The 20,878-nt window shown below is 44.9% G+C and overlaps 3 protein-coding genes across 11 annotated transcripts; 2 read left to right on the forward strand and 1 right to left on the reverse strand.

Moving 5' to 3' along the window:
* Window positions 1-920: 920 nt before the first annotated feature.
* LOC105701546 (N-acetyltransferase ESCO2) lies at window positions 921-5,024 on the forward strand. Of its 3 annotated transcripts, XM_012428375.1 has the most exons (7): window positions 921-1,052; window positions 1,330-3,151; window positions 3,347-3,572; window positions 3,706-3,879; window positions 3,967-4,172; window positions 4,398-4,566; window positions 4,702-5,024. In XM_012428375.1, exons 2-6 carry the CDS (start codon window positions 1,359-1,361, stop codon window positions 4,519-4,521), a joined length of 2,523 nt encoding a protein of 840 aa, XP_012283798.1. In that variant the 5' UTR covers window positions 921-1,052; window positions 1,330-1,358; the 3' UTR covers window positions 4,522-4,566; window positions 4,702-5,024. The 3 variants fall into 3 exon arrangements, with proteins under 3 accessions (XP_012283798.1, XP_012283797.1, XP_012283799.1); XM_012428374.1 differs by having other exon boundaries at window positions 4,398-5,024; XM_012428376.1 differs by lacking the exons at window positions 4,398-4,566; window positions 4,702-5,024 and having other exon boundaries at window positions 3,706-3,838; window positions 3,967-4,115.
* On the reverse strand, window positions 4,798-9,646 carry LOC105701547 (probable ATP-dependent RNA helicase DDX43). 2 transcript variants are annotated; one of them, XM_012428378.1, is made up of 12 exons: window positions 9,509-9,646; window positions 9,012-9,164; window positions 8,741-8,924; window positions 8,422-8,628; window positions 7,929-8,135; window positions 7,692-7,818; window positions 7,439-7,604; window positions 7,107-7,349; window positions 6,782-6,929; window positions 6,397-6,638; window positions 6,082-6,244; window positions 4,798-5,954 (listed from the first exon to the last, which is right to left on the reverse strand). In XM_012428378.1, exons 1-12 carry the CDS (start codon window positions 9,520-9,522, stop codon window positions 5,712-5,714), a joined length of 2,097 nt encoding a protein of 698 aa, XP_012283801.1. In that variant the 5' UTR covers window positions 9,523-9,646; the 3' UTR covers window positions 4,798-5,711. The 2 variants fall into 2 exon arrangements, with proteins under 2 accessions (XP_012283801.1, XP_012283800.1); XM_012428377.1 differs by having other exon boundaries at window positions 8,741-8,930.
* Window positions 9,647-10,358: 712 nt separating this feature from the next.
* Window positions 10,359-20,782, forward strand: LOC105701532 (anaphase-promoting complex subunit 11). 6 transcript variants are annotated; one of them, XM_012428351.1, is made up of 4 exons: window positions 10,359-10,506; window positions 10,717-10,836; window positions 11,436-11,599; window positions 17,965-18,077. In XM_012428351.1, exons 1-3 carry the CDS (start codon window positions 10,488-10,490, stop codon window positions 11,549-11,551), a joined length of 255 nt encoding a protein of 84 aa, XP_012283774.1. In that variant the 5' UTR covers window positions 10,359-10,487; the 3' UTR covers window positions 11,552-11,599; window positions 17,965-18,077. The 6 variants fall into 6 exon arrangements, with proteins under 6 accessions (XP_012283774.1, XP_012283775.1, XP_012283773.1 ...); XM_012428352.1 differs by lacking the exon at window positions 17,965-18,077 and adding an exon at window positions 12,411-13,257; XM_012428350.2 differs by lacking the exons at window positions 10,359-10,506; window positions 10,717-10,836 and adding an exon at window positions 19,760-20,782 and having other exon boundaries at window positions 11,460-11,599; window positions 17,965-18,205.
* Window positions 20,783-20,878: the final 96 nt, after the last annotated feature.

A 20,878-nucleotide genomic window follows, 5' to 3' on the forward strand; every position in this document is an offset into this window, starting at 1 on the left:
TTGAGACTTACCAACGGGACGATACGTCTTTTTCTGGCGGTACTCCCCCAGGAGATCCCTCCGCAGAGACCTGGGGTTTCTGGCCTCCTCTCCATCTGCCTCCCTTCGACGTTGGCTCTGGCTGCATTCCACCTTTGTGTCCGCTTCCACTGCATTCGCTGCATTCGCTGGATACGCTGGGTACGCTGCATGCTTCTACTGCCTTCGTTGAATTCCTTTTCTTTCGCTGAACGATATTTAATCAATGGCACTCGCGGACCGTGATCACTGTCGCGTCCAAACCTCATTGTCTTCGCATCGGTTCGGAAACTGCGCGTACACCCGACCTCGTCATCTACGAAGCGTCCCTTGCACCTCGTTACGATCTCTGGATGCCGTCGATTGAGAATTATAGCACCATGTTGATATAAATGTCTCTCGTGGTATGTAATACGTCCCTCGCGCCCCCCGCCATTTTCTTAATTTTCGACGACATATTATCGCGGCAAATTTTTAGGAGCAACTGGCGATCCGCCGTCCGTGCCGCAATCCCCGGCCGTGACCGACTCCGTGATTGGACGACGTCCGTGACCGACGTCGTCCAATCACGGTCCGTGACCGACTCTGTCTGGACCTCGCCTTGAACCTCCCACTCTCAGATTTTAAGTCATGAACCCCCGCACAAAAGCTTAAACCCTATGTCTACCTTCGCGATTACGTGAGCCCTCACCAGAAATGTGATGCGCCGCCACTGAGGGGTAACAGGTGGCAAGTGCGTTAACCGTCCGCATCCTCCACCAGAGGGCAGCACAGGACGCGATTGGCGACCCTGCCAGTGAGCAACCTCCCAACTCATCTCTGATACTCCCTACTACTATCATCTAAGATCTATGCCGATCATTCGAGAATATTGGTAACACTGTCCCAGCCCATCGAAGAGCGCGAAATTACATGAAAAAGCGAGTATTCACCGAGATTCCCAACCGTTCTTTTGCTCGGCGCCGAATACTTCGTTGATTTCGGTTGTTATTTGCGCGTCATTTCCATTTTGAATTCCTTGAAAGAAAAACGAGGTTAGTACATGCAGCTTCAAGCTCATTAATGTGCCACGGGAGCTCTCAGTTAAATACGTTTTTCCTCAAGCCCCCAAACGTGTATACACCGTTTTGGAAAATGATCACAATTATTTCTACAGTGAAAGTTGATCGCCGGCAATCGCTTTATTGTCCTACAGACAGTTTGCAGTGATAGACCTTACAAAGAGAAACCAATTAATATGATTAAAATTATTACATCTACTCTTGTACCATTAAAATTTTAATACATGTTAAAAATGCTATATTGTTTTAGCACATTGGAGACCTAGCATAACAGGCATAATGCTGTCCAATGACAGTGGTCACTGCGACTCTGCATCTACCCCACGAAGAGTACAAAAACGTCTCTTCGTTCCAGGAACTAGTTCTAGCAAGAAAAAATTATTCCAAGAAGACAGTCCAGTGAATTCCGACGCTACTTCAGAAGATTCCGATTTAGGTCATATGTCACCATTGGCCGTAACCGATCAAAGTCCTACCAGTATTGGAAGCTCTCCTGGTCGAGAATTTCAATCTCCTGTAGTTACTCCGAGTACCACACCAAGGTCTCGACGTTCTATGTCGTGGGATCGTTTGATGCCAAACGTTGAACAGAAATGCCTTGAGACATTATCACCTTTCAGTGCTCTTAAAAGACTGACTCTAGTTACTAGGTCCTCTCCAAGACGGAAAATAATTTTAAACTCTCCCAAGTCAGGTTCTCTGACAACTCCAACCAAAGCAAACTTTGATAATTCATTATCTCCTCTGAATAATGTAGCGCCATTATTTGCAACAGAAAATCAAATCCCAGATATACCACAGAGACACCTCGGTACACCCCAGAAAAGTTCTGAGCCTAATTCAGAAGTCAATATGGTGTCAGAGACTCCTTCCAAGGAAGAGAGTCCCTTGCAAAGATTAATTACTCCTCTTGGCTCCGTAAGCAAGGTGGCTCCGCTGCCTCGATTGCATCGAAGAAAGTCCACAAACGTTTTTGATGACAATGCAAGTTCTTCTCCAGATCAGAAGGAAAATTTTCTGAAAAGACACACTCAAGACACATTGGTAACAAGCACGGCAAAACTGTTGAAATCTGACGATGCTTTAATGATACCCAAGGCTCGAGCGGCTCTTTTTCAGGAGAAGAAAGAGAAGGAATCCAAAATAAAGGAATTTACGCTAAGCGCAAAGTCCTTTTATAATCTGTCTTCCAAAGATCCAAAAAGGGAAAGGACAAAATCTTTCGTTATGCAAAGAAAAGAGTCAGAAAGATCATACAAAAGACGAAGTTTGCCAACAAATCACAGACGCTCGGTGAAGAGACGTCGGCTAGGAGAAATTAATGCTGGGGTTTACCACGCGATTAAAAAGCCTAAAACTAAGCGTAATGTTCCGCGGACTGAAGCATGTAAAAAAGAGAAACATTCTTCACCATCCAAACAACTTCAAAATTCCTCCGATGACAATGAAGAGAATTCATTCAGAAGTAAAATTCCAAAATTGGACAACATTCCTGTATTGCAAAGAGCACCATCTCCAGAAGTTGATCCTAGTAAACGATTCTTTAAAACAAACCGAACGATTAAATCAAATCATGTGGCTACTGTAACGGTAAATAATAAAATTAAGTTGTGTGTGTCGGATGGCAAAATTGTACTCAATAAAAAAAAGAAATCTCGAAACAACATGCTCAGGAAGCCAAAAATTAATGATCTCTCATTTGATGCTTCTGATCTAACGGTAGATGAACCAGAAAATGAAGCAAGGGTAAAACATAACAATGTTGCAGACATTTTGAAAATTTTGGAGGATGATTGGGCTGATGATGATTACGACAAAATGGGAACATTGACTGCTTCTGAGGTTGCAGTTTCACCAAAGAAGTCAACAATTAACCTCGAGGATATAATGATGTCGCCCGCTAGTGAATTGAGCAACATGACCTCTGTAATGAATATCAAAGATCCTTGCTCTGTAAATGCTAATCAAATTATTAATGGCAAGGAATCTGATGGTAAAGAAAAGATGCACAAAGAGAACACAATAAAGTACTATCCCCTGTTTGAAAAGGGATACTCTGGACAGCATTTCGAGTAAGTCTTGTTCTATTCATGGATCACTTTTTCTGTTAAAAACAGGATCCTTAAAAATCATGACAAACCAAATTCTAATTCCTCGCACATTACGGAGTAGATGCAAAATTGTTAATAATTATAGTAACGATTACATCTTTCTTCTTATTTTTACGTTACAATTTTCAAGGAAATTCTTATGAAATTTTCTTTCAGCGATGATAATAGCAACAAAAAAAGTAGAGGATTAAAAAGACCTGCACATTGGGAGACGTTAATGAAATGTGGGGCTGCTAACGATCAATATCAATTGGATGCAGGCCAAAAACGATTCGGTGAAACACAGTGTACCGAATGTGGTATTGTTTATCAATTGGGTGATCCTGAAGATGAGAACTCTCACTTAAATTATCACAATAGTCTCAAGACTATGAATTTTAATGTAAGTTAATTTTAACTTTCGCAGCGTTAGTAAAAACTCTCATACACAACGTATGTGTATGAAAAGCATGTAATAAGTAATTAATACCTCAATGAATTATCACTTATTAATATAAGTAATCATTATTTACCAGGGTTGGAAAAAAGAACGAGTCGTATTCGAAGATCCCTTCACAGCGAGCAAAATAATTTTAATCGAACCCAACGATCCTGTGCATTGCTGGAAAAAAGTTACAGAAGTATTGGGCGTCATCGATAGAGAATTAGGTTTGTCTGATGTGCACATCACCAATAGAGATAACAGGAAGGTGAATAAGAGAGTATAACTAATTAGATTTATTATTTCATTTATAATGATAAAAAAATATAAATCAATGTACTTTATAAATTTACAGGTTTACTTCTACTTGAGATCTAAAACAATCCTAGGAGTTTTGGTAGCGGATTATGCGAAAACTGCTCACCGCATGATCCCAGACTTAATGGAATTTGATTGCTGCACAGTGGAGAGCACGCCAGTGAAATGTGGAATAAATATTATCTGGACAGCAATGAGCCATCGCAGACAAGGCATTGCTACAAAACTCGTTGACATACTTAGGTAAACTGAAAGTATTCACGTTTAAAAAGAGGTGTCTAATTTTAAGTTTGAAAATTTAATGCTATTAACCGTGTTAATTCTCTTCTTCTAAGTCCTGTTATAAGGAGAACAAAAATACTTGCGATAGCTATTAACCCTCATTTAAGATGGAGGGCCTCATTTTGTAGTACATTAAATTACTAACAGCTTGATGAATCTTTAATTATGTTATGAAAAATGTTTCAGATCGAACTACTATTTTGGCTACACAATGACCATGGAAGACATTGCATTCTCTATGCCAACCCCAAGTGGCAAAATCTTTGCTGAGAAATACACAAAAATTCGAAACTTCAAAGTTTACAGTTAAAACACTTCGTGCTGATCTTTTTATTACAGCATTATTTATCAGGAGGTATAAATATTACAACTGATTTTACTACCTTTTCTTTTATATATTCATTACAACCAATTTTAAAAACCCCTTTGTTTTTTTTAACTTTAACGCCAGTTGATCATATCTGTCAGAGTATATCCTTTGTTTTTTTAGAAATGGATGGTACAGCTCATAAAATTTTAATTACGACGAGTCGTGCCGAAGCAACTACTCCGCGTATAATAATAAAAATTTACAGAACTCAGATCATTGACGAATCGTAAATGGTATTTATTTTTGACAGTTCTCGATCCCATGGATAAATACACCGTTGGTAGTACAAAAACTCTTAATGTTCTAAAACGTCTCTAAAAAACTATCCGCATATTTGACAGGGTCTCCCGTAAGCTAAATAAATAACACTGAAAGTTTTATTTTCCAATATATGTACGTACGTAACGACACCTCTGTAAAATAAAAGAGTTTCATAATTTTTACATACTTCAGAAGACGTACGTATCGAAGGAGTGAGATGGAATGAGACGCAGAGTAACTTCGCAATAATGAGTACTTATTCAATCGAATCATTTTTTTCGTAATAATGCATTTTTCCTTTACATCCAGTGTTTTCAGTCGCACTGGTCAATTAAATAATAGGATGGACGCAGTACCGACGTAAGTTTTAAAATATGACGGGAAAAAAAAAAATCAAGATCGTTGCAACTATATCTCGGTCACTAATAAAATAATATTGTCATTGACATATCTGTATTAATACTGATACGTTCGATAGCGACCATCAATATCAATAGATAGTCTCGAGTTTAACACAAGAAAATCTACTGAAAAATCAGTCCGATTCTAGATTCTTTGGATTTACCCTCGCCTAAACTTATACTTCTTCGGAATGAAGGTTCTAAAAAATACGAAATCGATGTATCCTAAATCCGTAAGAATTAACCGCAATAGAAATGATTGAATCGGTATATCTAGTCGAAGAATATTATAATAAACAGTGCACTGGCATGAATCCTCTCTCAAAGAATAAACAAAACAATATATCACTTGTGCCAACATGAGTCTTGCAAAAAATGGTATACACTAAGTTAATCTATATTAATGTTTGTAAATCTCGGTAAGAATCTATTTTTTCTGCGCCCATTGAAACGAAACTGAAGATCGAACTACCATCCACCTCCGCCCCATCTACTGCCCCTTCTGCCGCCTCTGCGGCCTCCGCCTCCGCCGCCTCCGTATCCTCCACCACCTCCACCGCCTCCGTATCCTCCACCGCCTCCACCGCCTCCGTATCCTCCGCCGCCTCCACCACCTCGACTATCCATGCGTTCACGGTCCTTTTCCTGGGCACGCCTTTCTTTCCATCCCTCGTATCGGTCAGCCATTCGGTATAACTCCTGGGGTACTTCCTAAAAAAAAAAAGTACGGTATAAAAAAGAAATAAGAACAAGTGGCCCCCAGTGTTCTTAATATTCCACGGTTTTTGGGAAAAATTGATTATATTACAAGAGCAAGAAAAAAACAATCATTGAATACCTGACTCGCTTCTTCCAGTATAGAGATAAGCTCTTTAGCATGAGACCAATCTTTTCTAGTCATGAAACTAATACTCTCTCCGGTTCGGCCAGCTCGACCAGTTCTGCCGACACGATGGACATACTCTTCTATATCACGCGGGAAGTCATAGTTCAATACGTGTCTGCAAGAAAAAAAAACCTGAACGATCTGGCATTTCACTACTTTAATAAAAATAGGTTGTTGAAAAAGGGTGGGCATGATTTTGATACAAATCGGGTACCATCTTTTTGCAACGCCCTTACACAAATTAGGATATGACAGTAATATTCATACGTTATGTCTTCGATATCTATACCACGACTAGCAACATCGGTTGCTAAAAGTATTCGCACGCATCCACTTTTAATATCTTCTAAAGCCTGTTCTCTGTCTGATTGATCTCGACCTCCGTGTATACTCTGACAATTAACCCCAGTCAGGGCCAGTTCGCTGGATAAATCATCTACTCTGGCCTTTTTGCCAAAGAAGACTATCACTTTTTCGTCGGGTTCCATTCGCCTGAAGAAATCGTGCAACTAGACATAAAATAATAACCATATCTCCTTACTTTTATGTTCATTTGAACATGATTTATCGTTAAAGTACAAGTTAATTCATTCATCATTAGAGCCCATTGACTATGGAATTTAATGTCATTCTATGAATAACCAAAACATACCATATTCGTTTTTTCCTCTTCATCGATGATATATACCTTTTGAGTGACCGAGTGAACAGCTGCTAAATCTAAAGAGCCAACAAATACTTGCAGGGGATCTTTCATGTAAGATTGAGCCAATCTTCTAACACCCTGTGGCCATGTCGCACTAGGAATGCAAATGTATCATGTTAGGTATAAAAAAATATCAGTTATATCTAACAGAAGTGAAAAAATAAACATTAAGATGGCATATATAAAATTACGAGATTGCCACAATATAGAGACTTTTGAACACTATCTGTCTAGCTTATTCACAGCAGCTTTTCTAGAATCACAGATTTACCTTGTCATGACAGTCTGTCGATCCGGTCTTACATCGAGCAATGTTTTTCGAATTTGTGGTTCAAAACCCATGTCCAACATTCGGTCGGCTTCGTCTAGTACTAAGTAAGTAACTGAAGTAACATCTAGAACGTCGGTTTGTACAAGATCATTTAATCTGCCAGGGGTCGCAATTACAATTTGCACACCCTTTCCAACAACGTCAATTTGGTCCTTGCGGCTGCCTCCTCCATAGAGGCAAACTCTGAAATGTAATGTTTAAAAATGAAATAAAAGACGTATTACGAGATAACAATTGTTACATCGATAATACCTAAAAAAAAAAATACTTACGCCTTAATTCCCCGATAGGAATATTTCGAGACTTCTTTTTCAATTTGAAGAGCTAATTCTCTAGTGGGAGCCATTACCAGAACATTCGGGCCTTTTCTATCTGAGCGTGGGGTCGTTTGTCCATCGATATGAATTAAAGCTGGCAATAGAAATGCCAGTGTTTTCCCTGAAATAAATGCCAATTATTTTTTGTCTATTACAATTTCGAAAAAAGTTTTAAATAGGAGGTATTTATGAGATAAAAAGCAGAAACCAGTTCCAGTTTGAGCAACTCCAATAAGATCTTTTCCACTTAGAAGAATAGGCCAGGCCTGGCTTTGTATCGGACTAGGCTTCTCAAAGCCCTGTTTCTGTATTTCGGATAGAATTTCTGGATAATCCTGAACAGTACATGATTTTACTCGTAAAGACATTTTAAAATATCAAGTAAACGATAAAAGTGTTTGACTACACGATTGGTAATACCACATGATTAACAAAAAAAACTTACATGAAAAGCTTGTTCAAATGTTTCAATTGGATTTGGAATTTTAAGTTCAGTTTCACTTTCAAACACGTGGTGGACTTCGATAGAGTTGTTCATCTTTCTGATTTTTGCGACATGTTCTTCGGTCATGTTTGTTACGTCAGGATGTTCATTGTAAAAATTTTTGATAATTGGAGGATGCTTGGACCATTTTTCTTGCATATACGTCTCCTTCATTACATCAATTAAATTTAGCAAGATGACAGAGTAAAACGAAATGGTTTTACAAGGTTATGGTTTGTTTCTACCAAAGAATTTTACACGATTCCTTGTAAAATTCTTTGAACTGGCTTAGATCCTTTAATTGAAATTAACTACTTTTAAATTGAAATAATAAATTATGTATGGTACAAAAATATAATTATATATAAAGAAGTCAATTACTTTGGATGTATTATAATTTAGTTCTGTTTTCGATACCAAATACATCTTTTATTGCAACAGTGTATATACTTACATATTGTCCACTAGCTTTTTGCCAATCAAAATTACTGAAATCAATATCTTGAGTTTCTTTCTCTTTAACTTCTTTTGATTCTTCTCTCTGCGATTGATACGGTTTGTCATCCAATAATTCATTTATTAGGGTTTGGGCTTTTTGTTGTGCTTCGGATGAACCAATTAAATTAACGCCTGTGCTGCTAGAGTTGGATGACCTGTCGATCTGCCACAACGTAAAACCATTTACAATAAAAAAAAGTAAAGTATTCAATACATACATTTAAGTCCTAATCAAAGAAAGTACAGCGTATTAACAAGTACCTGAAAACACTTACATTAATTCTGGCACCACTTTGGTCCTGGAGTTCTCTAATTTTAGTACCACCTCTGCCAATGATTTTGCCTATTTTACTCGAATCAACATACATCAACAATCCTTCATCTCTTCCTTCTCGCTGATTATCACCTCGATTGCTTCGATCTCTCGAGTTAAAATTATTCCTTTCATCACGGTTTCCTCTGTTTCTAGAATCATACTCATTGTCGACTATTCCTTACGGACCACCATGATTGTATCCTTCATTATTAAAATTATGACTATTCAACCTGGAGTTAAAACTACTGCTATAGTGATCTTGGCTCTGCCTATTCCATGACTGGCTACTATCATGATTCCTTTCTCCGTAGCGTCCCTGATTTGAATACGTAACTGCATTAACTATTTCCGACTCTCCATCGCTTTCCCATCCTTCATTCATCCTGACACATAAAACAATTACATTACATTTTTTAATAAAAAGCTTAACTTACAGAAACCCGTAAAATTAATTCTCTGAGGAATTTCTAAACAGTATTCGATTAACAAAGGTGGACATTCAAAGGAAAGGGTTCAATCAAAATGAATTAACTAATACTGGTGCATTATATTTTATTACTATGAAATGTTTAGAATTATTTTGTTTCCCAACATTTGGCGAATAAAACATTTAATACTTTTTGATTGTTATACCGACCAAACTTAACTCAGGAAACTGTTAACATACCAGATTGTGTGTACTAAAGGAATAAAAGGCATAAATTTATTGCTATTGTAAAACACTTACTGTAGATTACTCATGGTCAACGTCCGTTAATGTCTATTATTCAATAATTTCAGTAAATAGCAAAAAACTGTTAACCCGAGTCCTTTCCAAGAAGATGGAAGATAAAGCACGGTCGTAATTCATTTACATAGACTCATATATGCATGCGTGCACGCAGGTCTTTTCTTTGTTCAAGGTATTAAGTTTCCACCATCGGTATTTATCAAATCCGGTATCGAATAAATACCGGCGGTGGAATCTTGGGTCCGTTTCCATCATCGGTATTTATCAAATTCAGTATCGAATAAATACCGGTGGAAACTTGGGTCCGTTTCCACAACTCGAGTTAACCGAAGTTTACAACTCGAGTTAACCGAAGTTTACAACTCGAGTTAACCGAAGTTTACAACTCGAGTTAACCGAAGTTTAACTTGAGTTGTAAACTGGGCCTAATTAGATGTTCGGGGATAGTGAGTCTCATCTTCTCTCTGATAAACCTCATCATTCATCGTTTTATTCGTGGATGTTTCGATTTGAATCAGAGATGAGTTGGGAGATTGCTCACGCGTAGGATCGTGCGATCGCATCCTGTGCTGCCCTCTGGTTTCGTACGTTAGCTTTCACCGTTTTTTGCCCCCAAGGGCGGCGCAACGAATTTCCGATAGGAGCTCGCGCACTCGCGATGGCGGTACATACATCTTTCATCAGTAAAACAGATTCATGGACAAAGTTCCCGAGCTATCTGCGAGGACAGCACTGGCCTTGTCGCTAAATCCCTTGTTGGATGATCCCATCTGCGTTGAATTTTCCGTTTTACGGTCGGTAAAGAAAGCCGGCATGAAGTCGGTTCATTTACAGTCGGCAAGTTATTTCGAAGGGTTACAGGTCGTCCTTCAACCATTCTAAAAGTTTCTCAAACTCGAAAGTTTCTCTCTAAGTCATTCTCGCATCAACCGTAAAACTCATATATCTGGGATTTTTGTTTGTATGCAATATAAACATGAAAGTTACCATAAAGAGTAAGTCAGCATTTATATCCCTGTCATAACAGTATTATTGTTTATCAATCAGTATACTATTTATATTATATTTTAACATTAGAAATGATTCACTGCTCGGCAAAGAATTAGTAGAATCCACGTAGAAGTCGTGTCAAGAGGTAGTTAACCTCGTGCTAAACCAATAGTATCCAATGCATATCCTAACCTAACAATTCTACCACACCGCAGGTTGGACCGGCGTCGCCACCTGGCGGTGGATCGCCAACGATGACAACTGCGGTATTTGCCGCATGCCTTTTGACGCAAGTTGCCCTGACTGCAAAATTCCTGGCGATGATTGCCCCCTAGGTACATTAATTATTCTCAAACATTAAAGGACGTACAGGGTGTCCATGTAAAATGCATGACTACTGGGCTAAGGACTGCATCGTAGATGTTTTTAAAAAATTAACTACCCTGGCATATCATAAATATGTAATAACGTAAGGACTTTTATCTAATCGTAACCCAGTCTAAGGCAGGTTTCACCAACCTCGATCGACAAGTTAATCCTCGATGACCATGAGTTATGCGTTACTATTTACATACAGTTAGATAATCGATGAGTTCCTCGATGTTGGTGAAATTGACCACAAGAGTGCGGAGCAGTGTTCGGGGGTGGTCTCGCATTTCGCGTCCCCTAAATTATCTTCATTGAGATAGGTCAGCGCCGCATCTGCGCAGAGCGCCGCGGAATATCGATCGCCGGGTATGCCAGACGACTCGTAGGTACGATTTTCCCCCGTGGTCAGGTTAGTCACCCAGAAAAGCGCATCTGTATGCGGAAGCGTACGCAAGAGGCAAGTTCGCCGGCTCGCGGACGCCACCAGGTGCTCGCGCTCCTCGTTTCGTTCGTTTCCTCGTCGGTCTAAGTCCGTTTTAGAGACCGGCTCTTAACATTGTTTCAGTGTGGGGCCAGTGCTCCCATTGCTTCCATATCCACTGCATCATGAAGTGGCTTCACTCCCAGCAGACCAGTCACTTGTGTCCCATGTGTCGTCAGGAATGGAAGTTCAAAGAGTAGCTGGTTCCCGAGTCGTCCTCCAGGTGTCAGCATGCTGTTCTTAAACAGGTAATCTCGAACGTCCAATACACCATAGAAAGGAAGGATAAAAAAAATTATTTAAACAGGTGAAGCGAAATTCTTACGGTCTTTCTATTTGAGAAACGATCAAGCGTCACGCTCGCCGATCTTTGACTCGACTGTACTCCACTCCGAGTATACATAGATTAATGAACACCGAAGATTATGTACACTTCATCAAAAGACACGAGTGCAACTATCCAACATCGAGTGTGCGGTAACTCCATCGTAATCCGCATCTCGAGCCACCGTGCGAACGATGACACTAATCTGGGGAACACATTCTATTCATTCACACGGGGATGAAGCGGATGAATGGAAACATCGCTTACAGTGTAGCCCCAAGTGAAGTAATTACTAAAACAATCTCCGGTACAGATAGACGATAGCATTCCTTACAACTGTGACGACGGTTTGGTATCCATTTCTACCTTCCGTTTCTTTTTTCCCTTTATCAAGTATTACAAAAATTACAAATCGATGGAATAATGTCGAGCAACCCAAGCGAAGTGAAATATTAAAAATTGCATATCTCTGTATTAAATGTACCGGTAGGTTTTGTTCGTAGCTTAAAAAACCCTGGGAAATAGTCCAATCTCGATGACCCGGTTAAAATTGACATTACTCATTCAAGAGGTTCAGAAAACGACTTTCTTTGTCATGCTTGACGCGCCAGGCTAAACAGTCGCAGATAATGGCTAGATCAGAATTTGGCGCGGAACTCTACCGTGTTTCTTAATGAAAATTTAAAGTACCAGTCAATACAGTGTACCGTTTATTCCTACTCGTCTGTTCTCAGGTAAGGAGTGGTACAGCTGATTTAACGGCCACCCGTTAAGAGAGTTTCCTGAAAAATGGCGCGAGGCTCAACTCGGGGATTGCATAAGCCGGGATAATCGCGGCGGCAGATCGTTGCGAAAACACGAGCGCGCGCCGATTAATCGGCGTGCGGGAAAGCAAACTCGCGAAGTGCTCTCGGCCCGAGCCTATTGTTAGGTTGCGTAATTCGAGATCCTTACGGTCGAGAGTGCGTCGTGAAACGACCGGCCCGCGACGGGAGCTGACCGAAAATCGAGTACACGGGAGAAGAGGCACGCGTCGCTCTCCTAAACTCCCGTTAACTCGGCTGCTCGACGAGCGCGCCCGATTAACATGCCCGATACCCCTCGGGGTGTCGAATAATTCTAAATCGTTCCGACTGGGCGAAAAGAAAATTAACTTTATTGCATGGCAGTTGCTTAAATGACTAAACTGGAGATAGAGAGATAGTTTAATCGCACAAGAGCGAGATTAACGACTTCCGGTATGACGCTTCCAGTTACACCTGCGAATACCTGCTAGTCCTTCAAAGATCTCCCGATACGAGTCATTTTACTATTATCCTCCCTCAGGACGAAGACCGGTAGCCTCAATCGCGATTAAACAGAAATATCTACAACTACAATTTTGAGCCGAATTCCAAGAATTCCCGTTGCGCCTAAAGATATTTAATTTGATTAACTGAAGATTCAAATCCGCCGATGTGTTAACATTTTTATAACGAACGTCCCTTATTATCGAATGGCATTGTCTATCGGATGAAACGTAAGGCAATCGATTTTCAAATAAGGAATTAATTCGAGCGCGCTAAACAGGCCAAACTGTGCACACTTGAGATGATTCGATCGGCGTTGTATTTTATGCTACTATAATTTTTCACCCTCGAATATAATCGAGAATTTTATTTTTTTGCCAAGACAATGTTCTAATGTTTTTTTACATAAAAAAATTTGATTTTTTTGGCGGGTTTTTTTTTTCCAAAAAATCTGTGCGACCCGACTGGGCGACTGTGTAACCCGAGATTACGATTGCGGCCCTGAGGAACCTGCAGGAGCGACGACACCCGCGTCGACTGCGTCCCTGGCGTCACTGTTAGCGCGGGCCGCGGGTAGAGGGGTCAACTAATGGCCCCTTCTGTCGTCCGTCCTTCTCCCTCGGCCTGACCTCCCGTATGCCCCTCTCTTTCTCTCTCCCTCGACGCCCCACCTCGATGCGCCCCCTCCGTCGCCCGGCCTCTCACGCGATACCCTATAGCGATAGGCCGAGATAGCGATGTATATATACCTACCCAGCTCGGCCGCTGCCGCGGAATGAGAAACGCACCGGAGCTACCTGATGCCCGAGGACGAGAGGCGGTCACGTGGTCCGCCGCTCGCGGCCGCGGGCTCAGTTCGTCGTTGGTGCCGGCGCGGGGAGGACGTGCCCGGTCCGACCTCCGGATACATCGATTCGCCACGGAGGAGGTTCCGATCGCTCGCCTTCGAGAGGGGACTCTTCTTGCGCCCGATGGACCACCGGGATATGGTCCAGCGGAAGAGGCTGCGATTTTAGCAAATCTACCGCGGACCCACCTGATGCGAAGAGCGGGAGGAGCGGCGGTCACGTGGTCCCACCACCCACTATCGTGGTACACGAGATCGCGCGCTCAGTTAGATGCTGGTCCTCCGACGAGGAAGAGGCCAGCGGGTGGACGTCCAATGTATCGATTGGTACGAGAGTCCGGTACCAAGGACACCGACGTCCGGATTTACCGACTTTGAGCCAGGATTTTTATCAGGGACTGATTAAGAAGAAGGCTTTTATCGGTTTTCCTCCCGACTCTCGTGATAAGAGATAAGGCTCGTTTTTTTCCTCGTCAGTTTCGGTGGGAGGGTGTACCTTGAAGAGGGCGCAGAGCACCTTGGGAACCACCTGATGAAGAGAGGGTACCAGATCACGTGGTCCCACCTGTGAACGGCGCTCATACGGCGGTTTTGTTTTGGTGCTAACCTTTCAGTGATGAGGAAGGGTTTACGATGCGACCTCCAGGTCGCTGTCGGTGGGACGAAGTGAAGAGCGGAAGAGTAACTGCGTCGAAGTGGTACCTGCCCACGTAGTTCAAGGGGAACCGATTGAAGAGGATGTAGGGAGCCACGAAGTCGGGCTCAAGGACAGGAGGAGCGTTAACCGGAATGATCGCAATTGTGCACGGATCGGTGAGTGCGAACTCTGGTGAACCTAGGTGAACGCGCGAGCGGACGATGCAGAACCTGGAGGAAGGCGGAAAGAAAGCGAGGATTTCGCAGTCGGGGAAATCGAGATCCAAAAGCGGAGACCGATGACGGAGGACTCGCTCGAGTTGGAACGGTCGCGCCCTGGGAGGGAAAAAAGTGCCATAGAAACCGTTCACGGGAATCTCTTAATAGGAGAGAGGAACGTCTAGGAATCCACCAGGGTGAATGACGGTGAGTCGGGAATAAATTTATCCTAGGACTCCAGGATGCAGCTGGCCACGTCGCAGAGGCCGCATCCGCCGCCGGTGCCGCCCAGGCCGAGCCGCCAGGTCGTGGCGGAGGCCATGAAACGGTCCCCGAGGCCACCCTGCCCCACAAGACAGGCGCCTCCACCACCGAACACGAAACCCTGGAGGGCGAGGGAGAACTCTGGGGAAACGGCCGGCAGAACCGTCGTCTACGAGTCCATCAAGGAGAATGACTCCTGCGAGGTCGAGAAACAGGACTCTTCGGCAACTACTCTGGAGAACGAGGAGAAGACGCTGGACCATAGGTCGGACAGCATCGGCAGGGAAAGAAAGGACTCTATGGGGTGTTCGCCCGGGCGACCGAGCGAAGAACCCGAACGCGACCAGGAACTGCCTTCGGGTACCAGTAGGGAGGCTGAGAACGAGTCGGAGGGTTTACAGGCTCTTCAAACCTCGCAAGACCCCGAGGAAACCGAGGCGATCGAGGTCCAGCAGAAGGATCCCCAGATGGGGAGCAAGGTGGAAACCGGGATCGTCAAGGATGCCGGAAGAACACCTCTGGAGGCACCTTCGGGGGAGGAGGTCGCGAAGAGCCCCCAGGGTCGCGCGAACCTGCCGAAACCTCCGGTACCAGCTAGGCCGAGCATCCTGGAGGACTCCTCCACCTCTACCTCGAAACCTGCAGTTCCCAAGCCTCGCCTCAACAGGGTGGCTAGGGGCAAGGACGAGAGTCCCGAAGCGACCTCGCAGAGACCCACTCCCTCTCAGAGGTCTGGCTCGAAGTCGGAGCTCCCCTTGAGGAGAGTCGACCATCCTGGGACGAAGGAGCCCTTGGAAGCCCCGAAGACTCCCGACGAGGATGTCCCGGTTTCGCCCTCCTTGAGCAACGTCACCTGCGCCACCGTCGTCGTCGTCGACGAACCCGAGCGCAAGGTCCTCTTCGAGGACGGCGACAACATCCACCATCAGGACTGGCTCGAGGCTGGCGTCAGGTACTCCTCGACGCAGATCACCATCCCCGGGGACGACGAACGCGTCAACGGGTTCAACCGACTCGACGACGACTTCGACGAGGTCGACTTTTCTAGGTATCGCTCTCTCGGCGGAACGCACCGTGACGATGGATCCTCGAGCATAACTAATAAGCCATTAGGGACCTAGACGAGGTCGGGCCCTGAAATTCACGCTCGATTTGCGCGTCTATAATTTAGATTGCTTCTGGGTCGCCGTCTATCGACCTAGCTCTCTGCGTCATTTCCGCCTGTGCGGGAAATTCCGCCTCCTGCTTCTGTTGGCGGATTTCATGCCGATTTATAAAAAACTAATGCGGTTTGCTTTTGAGAACGCTGACATCTTTGCGGGTCTCTACGTATATTAACGTATATGAATATATGTGAACGTGTATGAACGTCTATGAATGCGTAGAATCGCGTATAAACGCGTATGAATGCGTATGAACGCGTATCGACGTGTATCCACATGTGCTTATGTGTAATAACGTACGGTATATGGATGCCTTCTAAGACGCCATTTCTTGAAGACGTTGCCATTACTCATCGAGCGTTTCTACCGCTCAAGGGAAACCAGCCTCGTCGCGGATTGGTCGCGGTGTAAAAATAACGCAAACCGGAGATCGTTGCAGCCTAGCTCGAGGATGATCGTCAGGCGCATTCGAGCCGAACGGGAAAAATGCCTCGCTAATGCAGGATAAATGCAGGGCCTGCGAGGAAGTCGCGATACGCCGTACTTCGGGCTCTCATTGCGCGGATTACTGTGATCATCCTTGTAACTGGGCGTAAGGTATACTCGTTGCCGAAAAATGCGGATAAGCCTAATAGCATTTTAAGGGAATAATTAATAATTAATTATTAAACCGTACGTGAATTGGTATCCGTGATTTAGTCGAGTTTCACTTGGGGTATTTCTCTTCTCGGAGAGAGCATCGTTACTGTGCTGGAAATGTCGGGACCACTTTTAAGGACCCTGAGGAACGGCGGGAAATCGCCGCGAGGCTGGTGGATGATAATCGCAGTTTTCGCGTCATGCCGAATTGCCTTTCCGCGGAACTAATAAACGGCGGGTTAATTGCTTCAGAAGTAAGTGCTGCTCTTGTCGAGCGGAGCCGAAGCGAACGCTTGATCTCTTGTCGCACCTTGATGAGGATACCGAGGAAATCGCCGGCGCCGATTCCGCGCACTCTGGGTAATCACTCGATTTCCAGGAGTCCCCGGAATTGGTGCTAGGTACTGGGAATCATTTTCCGCTCGACATAGATAGCTGTTAGGACGTGAGTCATCGCTGAGAGTGTGTCAATGACGTTATCGTCATTTACACGACCACTCGATCGATTTTAGCGGAGCACCCCGTAACGGTATGCCTTTCGTATGTATATCTCCTTGCATGCAAATTGTGCGCGTACAGAGTGGTCCAAACACTGAGATACTACGTGAAATCCTCGCGTTAAAAGTCGTGCGCACCCGGAGGAACTTTATTACGTAAATTGTCCGCCATTTGTCACGCTCGTTGATTCGAAGCGCGAGAGTAAGCGAGTCGTCGCGTTCTCCCACTTTGAGTCTCGATATCTCGAGGGTGGTTCGTCGAAAATGCCACTTGTTACGGTTCGTCCGTTCGGGCTCGATCTCCTCTACAATGTTTATTTGGGCAGAAAAATCGACTTATTATAGAGATAATTCGTTTTAAACGTAGAGATGTGATACTGCTCAAGGACTTGCCCTGGATCCGTTGAAATTTGGCAATATCTTGGAAATGCTGAAGTTATAGGGCCACCCGATGTACATGGGCGTATGTAGTCATGAATGTACTCGGAAATGTATACGGCGATGTTCTCGACCCGATAAGAGCGTCCGCGATGATCCGACAAGAATGTGCGCAACGTAAGTGCATGCGACTTTTATGATTCATCCGGGGATGTTTGTCTCGAGCTTGCCGCAGATAGCGCAGGGAAATGCGGCGGATATTAATAACTTTTTTTTTTTTCTTTTAAAGATAATTAGCTAATCGTTATTTCTGGTCGGTTCGCTATGGCTCATTCTCGCGCGCTCTTTGGTTTCAGCATAAAGGAGAGGATCGCGATGTCTTCTCTTCAAGGTCTGCCCCCGTTGCCGAGGAGTCTGAGCGGGTTCAACCTGAACGTGACGAGGGAAGGTGGAGAACCCCCGCCACCCCCGACGAGGTCTTCGAGCAAGTCCCAGAGGAACTCGAAGACGCCCACGCAGTCGACCGGACGACCCTCGCCACCGGCGAGACAGCTGACCACCCTGGACACCCAGCTTGCCATCCTGAGGAGGGAAATGGTGAATCTAGAGCCGCGTCGCACTTTCTCCTAAACCTCCTTACGTGGCTTATTTATACCCCCTCCACCCTCTTTCCGACTCTTCGCCGTGCGTAAGATGTAACGGTTAATTCCACGTTACGATTGGAAAGTTCCGAGGCCTTAGAGGCGTCCGTGAATTAGCGGGAGGACTCGTTTTTTCTCTCGTCTTCTTCTTTGTGTACAACCTCGTCGCTTATTTCCCGAGGTGCTGATCCGGAATCGGATATCCAGATCCGGACCCCGGATCATCCAGGTTATCCAACCGTGTCTCCCGGGAGAACTCACCTTGGCGCCGTCTCGAGTGGCCTCCGACGCTGCAGAAATTAATGATTATTTATTTACTCCCCAGGAAAAGGGAGCACCGTGAAAAACGAGTACCGTGAAGTGCCGGAGTAGTGCCGCATACGTTGGTCGCTCTCTGGATAGATCCAATGATATAACCTGGACCAACTATCCAAACTGGAATCAATGATCCTGGCTGACCTTAAGGATCCTGGCCGATGGTCAATCCAGACGCGGAGTGACTACTCCTGGGCCGCTCCCACGCCGCATTCCCTCAGGCGTGACCCTCTCCTCCTTTGCGCTCACATTTCTCATTCCTATTCTCAGTTTACGCCCTCTCCTTTCCACCTCCTTTCCGTCTCCTGGCCGGCGTCGTCGCGGTCCCCTCCGCGACTCCCCCGAGTTCCCACGGGATCCCCACGGCGCGCCGCCACGTCAAAACAACCGAGCGTTTGCATTATTTTTCAAGGATAAATCACGTTCCCCCGGTCTTTAGCCTTTGCCGAGCTGGTAGCGCCATTCCCAGAGCCTCGATTTATCGGGAAATTCTTGACGTCCGATCGTCCTAATAATTCCTGACCTACGCATATCATACATTTAGTATACGTATAATGTATGTATTACTTTTTATGTACACCTCGAATGCATCGTTGGCCGGTCTCGCTTCCAGCACGGCAAATGGCACATTGCGAAACGGGCTCGATGAAAATTGCAGTAGCGGTATTTTGCGAATAAATCACGCCTTAACCTGGCCGACCTTTAAAGCGAGGCGAGGTTTCGTCGCCTGTTACCAAAGCCTTAGCTCCTTTCCCACAGGCCGGATTAACGTGGCGATATAGTGCAACGTCAACGGGAACTCACTAAAAGTGTTTTAACCTTTGACAGTACCGATGGAAATTCTTTTTATATCGAGCTTGAGCAAGCAATACAGTCGGCGCATGAGACGTCCACTCGAGGCTTGCCTCGGCCAGTCCGGGTAATCGCGATAAATACTGCCGGAAATTATTTATCGGGTTTATGAATGGATTATGAGGGAGCCTTCGGAGAGGCTGACCTCTTTCGCGAACGAACTGCGTTCTAGTCTGGCCGACTTCCGAGGCGAGGATATGCTTTTTCTGGCGTCGAAGGCTCGCCTCCTTTCCCACGACCTGTATAAATAAGCCCACGTATATCGCGCCGAGCGTTTTCTCTGTATCGTAATATCGTATTACTACTCTCTTCGGGTATTAACTATGGTCTTTGCCTCCTGCAGTTCGGCCTGAGGCAGCTCGACCTGTCGCTGCTCTCCCAGCTTTGGTCCCTCAACGAGTCCATCCAGGAGTTCCGGCAGCTTCTTCAAGACCACGAGGACCGAGCACCCTCGCCCTCGCCCAGCAGCGAGGAAGGCGACGACACCTCATACGGGGCGCACCCTCCACCGCCTCCCAGGAGGCCCCCAGCCGCGGTTCACCACCATAGACCTCCGAGACCTCCAAGACCTCCGAGACCGCCTCCCAGCGACGAGTCCCCCTCCAGCGAAGAGTACGGGGCGGTTTAACGCGGATTTACCCCCTCTGCGGGGAAACCCGGAGAACCTGGAGAACCTGAAGAACCCCACGAAGAGGCCTCCTGATCTCAGGCGCAACGACTCCTCGCTTCGAGGTCCTACCTCTGCGTAGAATCGAAACTTTTCTCCGATTTCATTACTAAGCGGAGAGGAGAAAGCGAATACCCTTCGCCGCCGGATTAATACTTTAATGGAGTTCTTACACCGTGGGTACGGAAGGCACATCATGAAATGTACTGTCGCGCCTATGTAAAGAATGGAGCGTTTATTTTCACACCTATAAGTACACCTTACATCTCGTAAGACGTAGCGAATAATGCGTAACTAACCTACCCTAAGGTCCGATCTCAGCCCCGAGGCGCGGCGTCGGGATTGTCCTAACGTAGATATGTTATTTTATGAAATACGGGTGAGCAGACTGCGACATACGGCGGCGCTCTTTTCATTTTCCGCCGGTCGTTGACGGGAACGCGATATGGTGACTCTTTGCGAAACGTGATAAGGAGCGAAAGACACCGGTAAGATACAAAGGAGCGCTCCTGCGCGAGGAGTCACCGCGACCTGTAAATCTATCTCGTGAATGTCGACTTAATTAGGGGCCTGCTATTAACGAGGACGACTCGCGTCGTCGGGGGGTTTACGACCTCCCGTCGGTTTATGTAACTAAGGATTAAGCTTAATTCTGTGTTGGCCCTGCAGTATGCATAATAAAGGAAGGAGCAAATTAAATAGGGCTAGCTGTTCATTTTACGGCGTTAATCGTCACATACGCGCATGCCGCAGAGACGTTAAACGTGAATTTCGTAACCCGCGAGTAACGAGGTA

The sequence above is a fragment of the Orussus abietinus genome, unplaced genomic scaffold, assembly GCF_000612105.2.
Source record: "Orussus abietinus isolate OABI.00-Male unplaced genomic scaffold, Oabi_2.0 scaffold263, whole genome shotgun sequence".
In the NCBI taxonomy this organism is placed as follows: Eukaryota; Metazoa; Arthropoda; class Insecta; order Hymenoptera; family Orussidae; genus Orussus; species Orussus abietinus.

Coding starts and splice junctions, on each gene's coding strand:
- LOC105701532 (XM_012428347.1), top strand. CDS start 14,910: ATGCAGCTGGCCACGTCGCAGAGGCCGCATCCGCCGCCGGTGCCGCCC. Junction 15,980..17,964: donor GACGAGGTCGACTTTTCTAG/GTATCGCTCTCT, acceptor CTTTGGTTTCAG/CATAAAGGAGAGGATCGCGA. Junction 18,206..19,759: donor CCATCCTGAGGAGGGAAATG/GTGAATCTAGAG, acceptor TGCCTCCTGCAG/TTCGGCCTGAGGCAGCTCGA.
- LOC105701547 (XM_012428377.1), bottom strand. Junction 6,639..6,781: donor AAGAGGAAAAAACGAATATG/GTATGTTTTGGT, acceptor TTTTATGTCTAG/TTGCACGATTTCTTCAGGCG. Junction 5,955..6,081: donor TACTGGAAGAAGCGAGTCAG/GTATTCAATGAT, acceptor TTTTTTTTTTAG/GAAGTACCCCAGGAGTTATA.
- LOC105701546 (XM_012428374.1), top strand. CDS start 1,359: ATGCTGTCCAATGACAGTGGTCACTGCGACTCTGCATCTACCCCACGA. Junction 3,152..3,346: donor TACTCTGGACAGCATTTCGA/GTAAGTCTTGTT, acceptor ATTTTCTTTCAG/CGATGATAATAGCAACAAAA. Junction 3,880..3,966: donor CCAATAGAGATAACAGGAAG/GTGAATAAGAGA, acceptor ATAAATTTACAG/GTTTACTTCTACTTGAGATC.